The 13,410-nt window shown below is 35.9% G+C and overlaps 1 protein-coding gene across 3 annotated transcripts in view; it reads left to right on the plus strand.

Moving 5' to 3' along the window:
• POLK (DNA polymerase kappa) overlaps positions 1-13,410 on the plus strand; it is a 98,348-nt gene that overhangs the window by 80,182 nt on the left and 4,756 nt on the right. For all 3 annotated transcript variants that reach the window (XM_033179890.1, XM_033179891.1, XM_033179892.1), the window contains 6 exons: positions 417-583; positions 2,684-2,716; positions 5,924-6,020; positions 9,493-9,664; positions 11,831-12,790; positions 13,368-13,410. In XM_033179890.1, the coding sequence (XP_033035781.1) occupies positions 417-583; positions 2,684-2,716; positions 5,924-6,020; positions 9,493-9,664; positions 11,831-12,790; positions 13,368-13,410 (1,472 nt within the window). The remainder of the gene's footprint in view (positions 1-416; positions 584-2,683; positions 2,717-5,923; positions 6,021-9,492; positions 9,665-11,830; positions 12,791-13,367) is intronic.

The following is a 13,410-nucleotide window of genomic DNA, read 5'->3' on the forward strand; positions in this document are numbered from 1 at the left end:
ATTAAAGCAGTTTTCTTGCATGACTTGTGAAGATAGTCACATTATTCATACCTTTTATCGATTATAAAAGATAAAATGAGCACTTTGGAAAGCCAGGGTGGGTGGATCACCTGAGGTCAGGAGTTTGAGACCAGCCTGACCAACATGGAGAAACCCCATCTCTACTAAAAATACAAAATTAGCCAGGTATGGTGGCATGTGCCTGTAATCCCAGCTACTCAGGAGGCTAAGGCAGGAGAATCGCTTGAACAACCTAGGAGGCAGAGGTTGCCGACGTGGCGCCACTGCACTCCAGCCTGGGCAACAAGACCGAGACTCCATTCCCCCCCCCCAATAAAAAAGTGTAATGAGATTGTAATCTCAATTTTTAGCTTAACTTTACAATCTATTAATAATAACTATTGATTCTTTTCTAGGTTTCTGGAATAGGAAAAGTTACAGAGAAAATGTTGAAGGCCCTTGGAATTATTACATGTACAGAACTTTACCAACAGAGAGCATTGCTTTCTCTCCTTTTCTCTGAAACATCTTGGCATTATTTCCTTCATATCTCCTTGGGTCTAGGTTCAACATACCTGACAAGGTATCTATATGTATTGTCATTCTGCTTTTTCTTTAGCGTTTGCTGCAATATCAGTTTTAACCATTGAGATGAGGCTATCTGGATAACATGTTTTAAAATTCTTTTAGGCTAGTTTAATTCAAAATATAATGTTTGAATTAGAGTCAACAGATTGGATGTAGGAGGAAAGGAAAAGAAGAATAAAGAATCACTCCTAGGTTGTGGCGTCAGCAGTTGGGTAGAGAGACAAGAGGAATGATAGCTACTTTCTTTTTTATGCTTACCTTGTTCTTTGTTCAGAACCTAAGAAATGCCAGTAGTCAGGTTGTTGTGAAAAGAAAGATGGCCATATTCCATAATTCACCCTTTAAGGAAGGAGATGTAATGATTCTTTGAAAGCCTTAAACTACATTTCTTTTCTTTTCCAGATTTGTAAATTCATTCAGTACTGAGTACTTTACTTAGTGTTAGGTACTATTCTAGGCATTGTGGATAACAGCAGCGAATAGGACAAATTCCTGCCCTCGTGGAGTTTACAGACTAGTGTGAGAGATAGAAAATAATCAAATAAACAAATGAAGAAAGTAAAGCAGAGTGAGGGCATAGAAAATGACTGGGGAATAATAAGTGTGAAGCGTTAGCAACCATCATCCAAAGGCAGAGACACTGAGGGAGCCTGCCATGCAAAGGCTAGAAGAGGGAACAGCTGGAGGAAATACCCTGGGTTTTCTTCCCTGCCACTCTTTCATGTAGGTCTTAAAAAGAGGAACCCTAGAGGTAGAAGGTAAATTGTTGTGGGATAGTAGGTGAAAAGAAGGAAATTTTAAAAGACTGGGAATCATGGAAGTCAACACTGGGCACTATTTTTACAATTTTATTATCACCTTGTCAGCCTGTCTTCAAAATGACTCCTTTATATTCTTGTATTTAAACTGAAGGACAGCAATAAAAATCAATGAGGATGCATGTAAAATTGATGGACCAATTAAGTCTACTAAATTTTACAGAGAGTGCAAGGCTTGTTGTATTGCTTTTCTCATCTCTTCCTGCTCTTCAATCTTCTGAGTCCACAGTTAGCTGACTTTGATCTTCAGTGGGCATAATGAAAGATAAAGATATCACAGCACCATAAATAATTATATTTGAAGATAGCAGGAAATAAAACTTCATTTTTAATCCAAAATATTTTTTATTTCCATGGTGCTTGAAAACAATATAGTTCTGATGTAACATAACACATATTAACTTGTGGTATTTAGAGATGCAGGTAAGGCTTTTACATGAAATTCATAGGTAATTTATAATAAAAAATACAAAGCCTGCCTTTCCCTCTGTCCATATTCTCTATTTATTCTGCTTTGCTTTTTAATCAGAGTACTTCTCCCCTTCTAACCCGTTCCATATTTACTACTATATTTGTTTCTCTGTCTCTCTCCAATGGGATATATACATTTCCTAAGGGCAGGTACGTGGTCTGTTTCCTTCATTACTGTATCCTCAAGTTCTAGAACAGTGCTTGAATTATAATAGATTCACTAAATATTTGGAAAATGAGTACTCTACATGTCATTTCAACTTTTTGGTTTTAACTAATCCTGTCAGAGCAGCTAGAATACAGCCAAACTAGGTGGTTCAGATTCCCAATCTTCATCCTATAGCTGTGTACCAAATTCTGACTGAGGTTCTATATAGTGGTATAAATGAATAATGAATAGGCTGTGGGAGAAAGAAGTTAATATTCTAAGCCAAAAACTAGATAACTGATTTTAAATTATTTAAAATTCAATTATATTTTATAACTGGAAGATATTACACTATCACTTCCTATTTGTTTTTATAAGTTGCGGTTTTTGATAGTCAGGCTTTTAATAGAAGCAGTTTCTAATATCTACCTATTTTCAAGTTTGTTCTCTTCAATAGATATAGACTTGATTCATAATCATATTAGCATCTTACCTGTCTATGTTCTTTGCTGATTTATTTTTAGATAAAAAACTTTTTCATGATGTATAAATTTTAATAAAAAATTTGAGATCTCTAAAAGGTAATTGATATGTTAAATCCTCTTCGTTAACTAAAAACAACTCAGTCTTTGAAAGATACTCTTTTTTTCATTTCAAGGGATGGAGAGAGGAAGAGTATGAGCGTTGAGAGGTAATGTTTTATTTATTAATTATTGTTAATTGTGCATAATTCATGTTATTTTTAACTAATATTGAATTAATTTTTAGTAAATATCACTGAAATGAGAAATCTATTTGCAAATTACTCTAACAATTTTTAGTAGTTTACACTCCCTGCAGTAAATGCCTTGGTATAAGACTATTATTTTCAGTTACTATAATCTCAAAAATTAACTTCAGCTATTTTTTAATGTTGGTTTTAATCCTACCTTGTGCAAACCAAGCATTTTAGAATTTCATATCTTAATTTCTAGCTTGTTTATAAGGACAATTGAGTATTCAGAAATTTAAGAAGTAACAATTGGAATTCTTCCTAAAATTATTTCAATATTGGTGATTAAGCAGAAGCTTAATCAAACAGTAAAATATTACTGATGAAAGAGAGCTTAGTGGTTTACAATCTTGTTTGAAAACCAAACGAAATAATGATGGAAACTTACTGTTTGGGGAAATAAGTCATTGTTTGAAACGTCCTTCAATTATCTCCTCAAAGCAGCAAGGTTCCACTGAGACGTTTAAGAAACACTGACCTAGGGCCCGGCAAGGTGGCTCACACCTGTAATCGCAGCACTTTGGGAGGCTGAGGTGGGCAGATCACTTGAGGCCAGGAGTTCGAGATGAGCCTGGCCAACATGGCAAAACCCTTTCTCTACTAAAAATACAAAAATCAGCCCGGCATGGTGGCTTACCCCTTTTATGTCAGCTACTTGGGTGGCTGAGGCAAGAGAAATGCTTGAACCCGGGAGGCGGAGTTTGCGGTAAGCTGAAATGGCACCACTCCACTGCAGCCTGGGCGACAGAGTGAGACTCTGTCTCAAAATCAAAACAAGACAAAACAAAACAATGACCCTAGTACAAGGTTGTGTTCATATTTCACATATGTTATTTGTGGTCAGAAAAGCTGAATAACTTTTAAAGGACAGCATAATAAATGGCTTTGATAAAAATTGCTATTTTAGTTTTTGGTCCATATGAAAGCAAGCAAAGAGAGATTTAAAAAAAAGCATCCAAAAGCAAAATAGTATTGCCCTATTTGATAAATTTCTCTGCCATTTTCTCTGTTATTGGGAGCACTATTTGATGTACAGGAATGTGTTCTCCATTTTTTTTTTCTGGAAACTGTCTCCTCTTGGCTTTTTAAAATGGGCAATATAACATCAAATTTGGTATGAAGTTGGGGGAAAGGAGGTTGCAATTTATATCACAAACTAACTTCTCTAATACAGAAGGAACTCATAATCAATAAAAAAAAGGGACAGTAAGCCAACAGAAAAAATGAACAAAGGTCTAATTAATTAACAGAAAAGGAAATACAAATGGCTCTTAAAACAAGTGAAAATATTACCATTTTCATTTATAATTAAAGAAATACAGATTGAAAGTTCTCTCAGATACCTTTCTTTCACTAGTGAGGTTGGCAAAGATTCTAACATACTCTGTTGGCAAAACTGTAGGAATGAAAATGTGTAAACTTTAGAGGGAGTACATTAGGTTTTTTTTATTGCTATTAAAACAAATTTCTACAAATTTAGTGGCTTAAAACAACACAGATTTATTCTCTATCATTCTGAAAGTCAGTGGTTCTAAAGTTAATGTGTTGGTAGAGCTCCATTTCTTCTAGAAGCTCTGGGAGAGAGTCCATTTCTTTATGAAAAGGTTCTAGAGGCCATAGAAGCTTTGGCTCATAGCCTCAGCAACTTCTTTCTCTGACTGTAACCCTCCTGCCTCCTTATAAGGACCCTTGGGATTACATTGGGCAAACCTGGACATTCTAGAGTAATCCTCCGTCAGAATTTAATCACATCTACTAAGTCCCTTTTGTCATGTAAGATACTAGGTTCACAGATTTCAGGGATTAGGATGTGGACATCTTTAGGGACCATTATCTAGCCTACCACAGGGGGTAAGAAATTTGATAATATATATCAAAATCACAGATACATGTACTTTGATGCCATAATTCTTTTACTAAGAATTAATTCCAGAGATGTAGTCACATGTCATTTTACATATATACAGGGTTACTACTCATTGCATTTTTTATGATAGAAAAAAACTGTAATATCCATGAATAGAGAATTGGTTAAATTACCTTACATCATTAAATTAGAATATTATGCTGCTATATAAAAATGAGGAAATCATTTACTCATGGGGAACTCCCACCATGATAAATTGAGAAAAGCAGGGTACTAAACAATGTATCTAAAATTCTACTGTTTATATAAAAAATGAGAGGAAAATGTCTAATGGTTTGCTTATTATATATATATACTTGGAATATTTCTTTTTTTTTTTTTTTTTTGAGATGGAGTCTCTCTCTGTTGCCCAGGCTGGAGTGCAGTGGTACAATATTGGCTCACTACAAGCTCTGCCTCCCGGGTTCTCACCCTTCTCCTGCCTCAGCCTCCCGAGTAGCTGGGACTACAGGCGCCCGTATATGTGGAATATTTCTAAGGAATTCATAAGAATAAGAAGCTGACACATTGGTTGCCACTAGGGAAGAGAACTGAGTAGCTGAGGTTAAGGTTAGAAGTAGAAAGGGGACTCTTTACTGAAGAGTTACTTGCTCAGGGTCCATACCCATCATTCTGGTCTCTTTGTATTATCCTATTTTATGTTAATATCACTTGTCAACTTATTTCAACACTCTTTTGTAGATGAATTCAAAATACCTACATTTAATCTTATCAGACTTCTATTTTCAGCTGTCTATTAAACAACTCTGCCTAGGTTTCATGAGCCAACCCCTTAAATCTAGTTAATGATGTTTCTCATCCAGAAAAATCCATGTACAGTAATTAGAATGATGTTCTCATTTGGACTTTCTTAACATAATCTTCTGTAACAAAGTCTACATATACATATACCCTAATTTGTTTTAAGTTCTGGAGGCATTACCATTATCTGCTGGTAATTTTAATTATCTTTTGTGATATAATAGAGCAACAGCATAAAATTGTTTCTTTGCTAATCAAACTTTCCTGTTTAAGTGGGTTTCCATTATTTATATAGATCTTAGATGTTTTTACTTAATTAAATTTTAGTTCATCTGAAAACTTTATTTTCTACTGCAGAAAATATAACTTCATGCTAGCCATATAAACATGCATACCATTTCCAAATTATCCTGGATTATAGTTTACTTTGTGCACCAAAATTATTCTTGTCTTTCTAGGACATTCAGTGAGATAAATAAAGCGGAAGAACAATACAGCCTATGTGAAGAACTTTGCAGTGAACTTGCTCGAGATCTACAGAAAGAAGGACTTAAGGTGCTTTATTTTGATATGGTGTCCTTAGTTTTTAAGTTTTTTAATAATAAAATGCTACCTTAAAGCTAGAGTTAGATTACACATTATTCTTAAAGGTGAATACAAATTAATAAACGTCAGAATAGTGCAGTCCTATCACCAACAGTCAGATACAAATCCAATTCTGACCTATATCTGGAGTCTGTGATGAGGTGATTCTATGAAGAAGCAACTTGTGAGGATAGAGTGGTTCAGTATAATTCAGAGGACTTTACTCCTGTACCTCAGGAGTATATTTGAATAAGTTAAAACCAGAGTTACACTGGCATTAGAGAATATGGCAGAAGAAAGAATTTCCAGAGAATTGTATTCACATATTACAAATGTCTTTCCAATCATCCTTTAATGTTTTTCTTACTTAGACAATGACTTTCTAAAATAGGCATTTTGTTTCAAGCTTGTAATCCAGGTTGCTTAACACAGGACAACAAAATCTATAAGGCTTTGAACTTGCTATTTTATAATCTTCACTCACAACAATTTATATTTAGAGTATTCCCAACACTCTCAAACCAGAGGTAGAATCAGTACAAAGCGTAATAAAAAGGTATTTTAAAATTGCTACACAGGTACAAATATCTGGTTTGATAGAAGAAATGAGACCTAGTGTTCAATAGATCAGTAAGGTGATTATAGTGTACACTAATCTATTTTACATATCAGAATAGCTAGAAGAGAATAATTTGCATGTTTCTAGCATAAAGAAAATACAAATATTTAAGGTGATAGATATCCCAAGTACACTTATTTGATCTTTACAAAGATCAAAACTATGAGGTACATGTGATAACTTACTATGTTCATATAATGCATCAGTAAAACTATTACACTAATCAGTGAAAAATTTGTTTTAAAAAAATTACTACCAAGAGTGGGATATCTTATGAGTATTTTTCTCATAGTCCTTCTCTATCATACCTTGAGTTTAAATAATTTTCTTTTTAAAAAACGTTTAAATAAACATTTAATTTTATGATCATTTTAGGTTTCCAGAAAAGTCACAAAAATAATAGAATTTCAGCATACTCCTCACCTGGTTTCCTCCATTATTAACATATTACCAGAGTACATTTGTCAAAAGTAAGAAACTGATATTTCATTCATTGCCAATTATTAAGTCAACCCCAGACTTTATTTGGAGTTTACTTATTTTTCCATTAATATCCTCCCTGCCTTCCAGAATTCAATCCAGGGGACTACATTGCATTTAGCTGTCATGTCTCTCTGGTTTCCTGGTCTGTGATAGTTTCTTAGTTTTTCCTTCTTTTTCATGACCTCGACAGTCTTGGGTATTACTATACAGGTATTCTACAGAATGTCGCCCAATCTGGGTTTGTCTGACGATTTTCTCATAAGTAGATCAGGGTTACGGATTTTTAGAAAGAATATCACAGAGAGGAAGTGCCCTTCTCATAATATCCTATCATGGGGTATGTAATAGCCACATGATGTCATGGATGATATTAACTTTCATTACTTGGTTACTGTTTGCTAGGCTTCTCCACTGTGAAGTTAGTGTTTTTCCCTTTGGAAGTAAGTCAGTAAATCTAATCTACCCTCAGATGAGAGAGAGCAAGAATTAACTTCCTCCTCCAGGGGATACTAAAATATACATAACATAAAATTTACCATTTTAACCATTTTTAAGTGTACAGTTCATACTGTTTTATAACCATCACCACCACCCATCTCTAGAACTGTTTCATTGTCTCCACTGAAACCCTGCACTCATAAAACACTTAACTGTAAAAGGAATTCTTACATTTAAATTATTTAGCATAGCATCTGACAATGCAGAAGGCACACAATAAGTGTGAGCTATTCATAAGTCCTTTTCAGTGAGACACTTTTAGAAAGATTTTTTTCCTTCCTTTGTAGATAATGAATCACCTCCAAAAGAGATTCAGTAAAAGTAAAAGTGATCATTTAACCTTTCCCTTAATGTAATGGCCTTTCATAAAAATTCAGTTGTGGGGCCAGGCACAGTGACTCATTCCTGTAATCCCAGCTTTTTGGGAGGCTGAGGTGGGTGGATCACCTGAGGTCAAGAGTTTGAGATCAGCCTGGCCAACATGGTGAAACCCCGTTCCTACTAAAAATGGTGGCGGGCACCTTTAATCCCAGCTACTCTGGAGGCTGAGGCAGGAGAACCACTGGAACCTGGAAGGCAGAGGCTGCAGTGAGCTGAGATCCCGCCACTGCACTCCAGCCTGGGCAACAGAGTGAGACTCTGTCTAAAACAAAAAACAAACAAAAAAATTCAGTTGGGAAGGGGAATAATAATTACTGGCTAAAATGGGATTTTGGGTCAGGCATAGTGGCTCATGCCTGTAATCCCAGCACATTAGGAAGCTGAGGCAAGAGATTGCTTGAGCCCAGGAGTTCAAGACCAGCCTGGACAACACAGTGAAATCACCTCTCTACCAAAAAAAATTTAAAAATTAGCTGGGCATGGTGGCACGAGTGTGTAGTCTCAGCTACTTGGGAGGCTGAGGCAGGAGGATAGCATGAGCCTGGGAGGTCAAAGCTGCAGTGAGCCATGATCACGCCACTGTACTCCAGCCTGGGCAATAGAGCGAGACCCCCACCTCAAAAACAAAATAAAATGGGATTTCAGCTTGTGTTTGGAAAGGGGAGTAAAAGTTTTTGGCTAAAATGGTATTTTTATTATTTTTATTTTTTTTTTTTTTTTTTTTTGAGGTGGAGTCTTGCCCTGTCACCCAGGCTGGAGTGCAATGGTGTGATCTTTGCTCAATGCAACCTCCGCCTCCCAGCTTCAAACTATTCTCCTGCCTCAGCCTCACCAGTCGCTGGGATTAAAGGTGCCTGCCGTCACACCCAGCTAATTTTTGTATTTTTAGTAGAGACAGGGTTTCACCATATTGGCCAGGCTGGTCTTGAACTCCTGACCTCGTGATCCGCCCGCCTCGGCCTCCCAAAGTGCTGGGATTAGAGGCGCGAGCCACCACGCCTGGCCTCTTATTCTTTATGGTATTTTTATCACCATGTTTTATAAATAATTGGTTATACTTCCATAATCTTATGTCCGTAAACCTTTCTGAATTTTTCTAACATGTAAATGACTTTTTTCTAGAAGTTAGGAAGTCAGACAGAATAATGTATTCTGGTGGGTGCGGTAGCTCACGCCTATAATCGCAACACTTTTCAAGGCCAGGATCGCTTGAGGCCAGGAATTTGAGACTAGCCTAGGTAACGTAGTGAGACTCCATCTCTACAAAAAAATAAAAGATTAGCTGGCGTAGTGACGTGCACTTGTAATCTTAGCTACTCAGGAGGCTGAGGCAAGAGGATCACTTGAGCCCAGAAGTTGAAGGCTGCAGTGAGCTACAGCTGTGCCAGCGCACTCCAGCATGGACAACAGAGAGAGACTCTGTCTCATAAATAAATAAATAACATATTGTATATGTTATAGGGTAGAACTGTTACCATTAAGTTGAAGAATGTGAATTTTGAAGTAAAAACTCGTGCATCTACAGTTTCATCTGTTGTTTCTACTGCAGAAGAAATATTTGCCATTGCTAAGGAATTGCTAAAAACAGAAATTGATGCTGATTTTCCACATCCCTTGAGATTAAGACTTATGGGTATGACTTTTTTATTGTTTTGTTTTTCCTTAAATCTGCTAGGTTTTCCCAAATAATTAACTTTGGGAATACAGGGGGCCCCCAACTTAACAATGGTTCAACTTAATGATTTTTCAACTTTGCAATGGTGGGAAAACTGTATGCTTTCAGTACACTCTTGACTTACAATGCGGTTACATCCCAATAAACCTGTCATAAATTGAAAGTATTGTAAGTTGACTTATTATGTTTTCAATTTACAGTGGGTTTATCTGGATACAATCCTATTGTAAGCCCATGAGCACCTGTATTCTCGCCTTCATTTTATTTCTTAAATCTGTTCAGGAAGTTCTTCCTTTGCTGCTGCCATTTATCTTAATTATTAGACCCTGATGTGTGAAGCCATGATCATTAGTTTAATTCCAGTAAGAGCCAATTAAAGTTGTTCTTTTCCTCATAACTTAATGAAATTCTTGTGGCCAGGTGTCTTTCAAAATTCAAAACTTTTCAGATTTTGGAAAGCAAATTCAGTGCATGTAGAGTATATTATGTTGTAATACTACTTTGTGGATCTGGGGCAACACCCCCTATTCAAACATATTAATATTTCTATAGCAAAACAAAATATTCAGAGACTGTAAAGACTGATGACTTTAATTTAGTCATCAGGTATCACTTGTTGCTTACAATTTTCAGAACTTTTTGGAGTTTGGAATTACAGATAAAGGATTGTGACATTGTGAAATCACATCTCCAGCCATTACATGGTAAAAACTAACAAGCCATGTTTCCAAAGTGAACTGGTTGAAAGTATGTATATGGATCAGCACTCCAAATGCACATTTTACTAGTAAGGAGTGGGTCACTAGCCATACTTTCATTTATGAAAGATATAGCACACACTGAAATCTACTGAATAAAGTGTTAATTAAAAGAGCCAGGCCAGGCGTGGTGTCTCACACCTGTAATCCTAACACTTTGGGAGGCCAAGGCAGGTGGATCGCCTGAGGTCAGGAGTTCGAGACCAGCCTGGCCAACATAGTGAAACCCCATCTCTACTAAAACTACAAAAAGTTAGCTGGACACGGTGGTGGGCACCTGTAATCCCAGCTGCTCGAGAGGCAGAGGCAGGAGAATCACTTGAACCTGGGAGATGGAGGTTGCAGTGAGCTGAGATCACACCATTGCACTCCAGCCTGGTCGACAAGAGTGAAACTCCACCTCAAAAAAAAAAAAAAAGCCAAAGAGCAGATATCTATAGAAGCTTAATTCATAATTGCCAAAACTTTGAAGCAAGCAAGATGTCCTTTAGTACGTGAATGGATAAATAAATTGTGGTACATACAGACAGTGGAATAATATTCAGCACAGAAAAGAAGTGAATTATCAATTCGTGAAAAGACATGAATGAAACTTAACTGCATAATGTTAAGTAAAAGAAGCCAATCTGAAAAAGCTAAATACTGTATGATTCCAACCATATGAGATTCTGGAAAAGGCAAATATGAGTACCATAAAAAATAATTGATTGTCAGGAGTTAAGAGGAGAAGGAGGGATGAATAGGCGAAACACAGGAATTTTAGGGCAATGAAATGATTCTGTATGATTCTATAATGACACATCATTATAAATTTGTCCCAGGCACACAGAATGTATTCCAAGGGTGAACCCTGTGTAAGCTATGGACTTTGAGTGACAATGTTGTGGCAATGTAGGTTTACAGATTGTAACAGATGTACCAGTCTGGTGCCACGTGTTGATAGGTGGGGTGGAGGGGTATACTTGTGTAGGGGAAAGGAATCTATGGGAACTCATTGTACCTTCTGCTCAATTTTGCTGTGAACCTAAAATTTCTCTAAAAAATAAAGTTTATTAGAAAAAAAAGAGCTAAAGAGTCTGTATAGTTGACTCCGGTTAGTTACTGGTATTAATGTAATGGTATGTGTCATATATGAATTAAAATCCTACATCATTATGCTAACTCCAAATAGATAGTTAATATTTAATGATATTCTTTTATAAAGGAAGGTAAATTTGTACTTATAATACCAGCTTTGAAATGTGACTTCTTTTTTCTCTCTAGCCAACCTTTTGCATATGTCATAGCACTAGACAAAATGTTTTTATGCATTGTGAGTGAATTGGCTTTGTTCAATATGAAATTGATTGTGATTGGTTTAATTTAGGTGTTCGGATATCTAGTTTTCCCAATGAAGAAGACAGGAAACACCAACAAAGGAGCATTATTGGCTTTTTACAGGCTGGAAACCAAGCCCTGTCAGCCACTGGGTGTATACTAGAGAAAACGGACAAAGATAAGTTTGTAAAACCTCTAGAAATGTCTCATAAGAAGAGTTTCTTTGATAAAAAACGATCAGAAAGGAAATGGAGTCACCAAGATACATTTAAATGTGAAACCATGAATAAACAAAGTTTCCAGACATCACAACCATTCGAAGTTTTAAAGAAGAAGATGAGTGAGAATTTGGAAATATCAGAGAATTCAGATACCTGTCAGATATTTACCTGTCCTGTTTGCTTTAGGGCACAAGGGTGCATCAGTCTGGAAGCCTTTAATAAACATGTAGATGCATGTCTTGATGGATCTTCAATCAGTGAAAACTCTAAAGTGGTCTCGTGTTCACATGTTTCTGCTACCAGAGTTAACAAGAAAGAAAATGTTCCTGCTTCTTCACTTTGTGAGAAGCAAGATTATGAAGCCCATCCAAAAATTAAAGAAGTGTCTTCAGTAGATTGTGTAGCTTTAGTAGATACTATAGATAACTCATCTAAAGCAGAAAGCATAGATGCTTTAAGTAATAAGCATATCAAGGAGGAATGTTCTAATCTCCCAGGCAAGTCTTTTAATATTGAGCACTGTCGTCAGAATTCTTCTTGCACTGTTTCGTTGGAAAACGAAGATGTTGGATTATTAAGCAGACAAGAATCCTGCCAGCCTTACTTATGTGAAGTGATAACAGGCCAAGCTCTAGTTTGTCCTGTTTGTAATGTAGAACAAAAGACTTCAGATCTAACCTTGTTCAATGCGCATGTGGATGTTTGCTTAAATAAAAATTTTATTCAAGAATTAAGAAAGGACAAAGTTAACCCAGTTAATCAACCCAAGGAAAGCTCCAGAAGTACTGGTGAGTGTGTAGTCATTTTAAACTGCATGATTTTCTAGGAATATGTTTTATTAAAATTAATGAGATTGTTAAATCTGAAACATATACTATTAAATGGGTAGTTTGTGTATGCCACCATTTAGGGAAACGTTGGTTACCTTGCCATAGGTTAGAATTAACTCAAGCCTATAGATTGTGAATTTGGGGAAAACTTTGGTTTGATCTTGATTTAGCACAGAATGAACTCAAAAGTTTAAGGAGCTGAGTGATCTAATCAAAAAAGAAATTCCTTCAGAGAATATCTGCGAAGACACAGTGGTAAATTAACTATAACTGCATAACCAGAAAGCCTCTTTAACTTATTTTTTGGTAGTGCTGACTCTACCCAAATTTCACCAATAAAATTAAGTGTAATGCTAATAAAATTAGTAAATTACAAAGAAATTATTGTTTTTGGTGTGTTTCCATATGAACTATATAGTACCAAGGAAGTTATTATATTTAATCAGTAAGTTTTAACTTTTTAAATTTTTGTACAACTTTTTAATTATTTCATATTATTCATTATGGAATTTCTTGACTTTTCTTTCCTCTAAAGGTAGCTCAAGTGGAGTACAGAAGGCTGTAACAAAAACAAAAAG

The sequence above is a fragment of the Trachypithecus francoisi genome, unplaced genomic scaffold, assembly GCF_009764315.1.
Source record: "Trachypithecus francoisi isolate TF-2019V2 unplaced genomic scaffold, Tfra_2.0 Lachesis_group2, whole genome shotgun sequence".
Classification (NCBI taxonomy): domain Eukaryota; kingdom Metazoa; phylum Chordata; class Mammalia; order Primates; family Cercopithecidae; genus Trachypithecus; species Trachypithecus francoisi.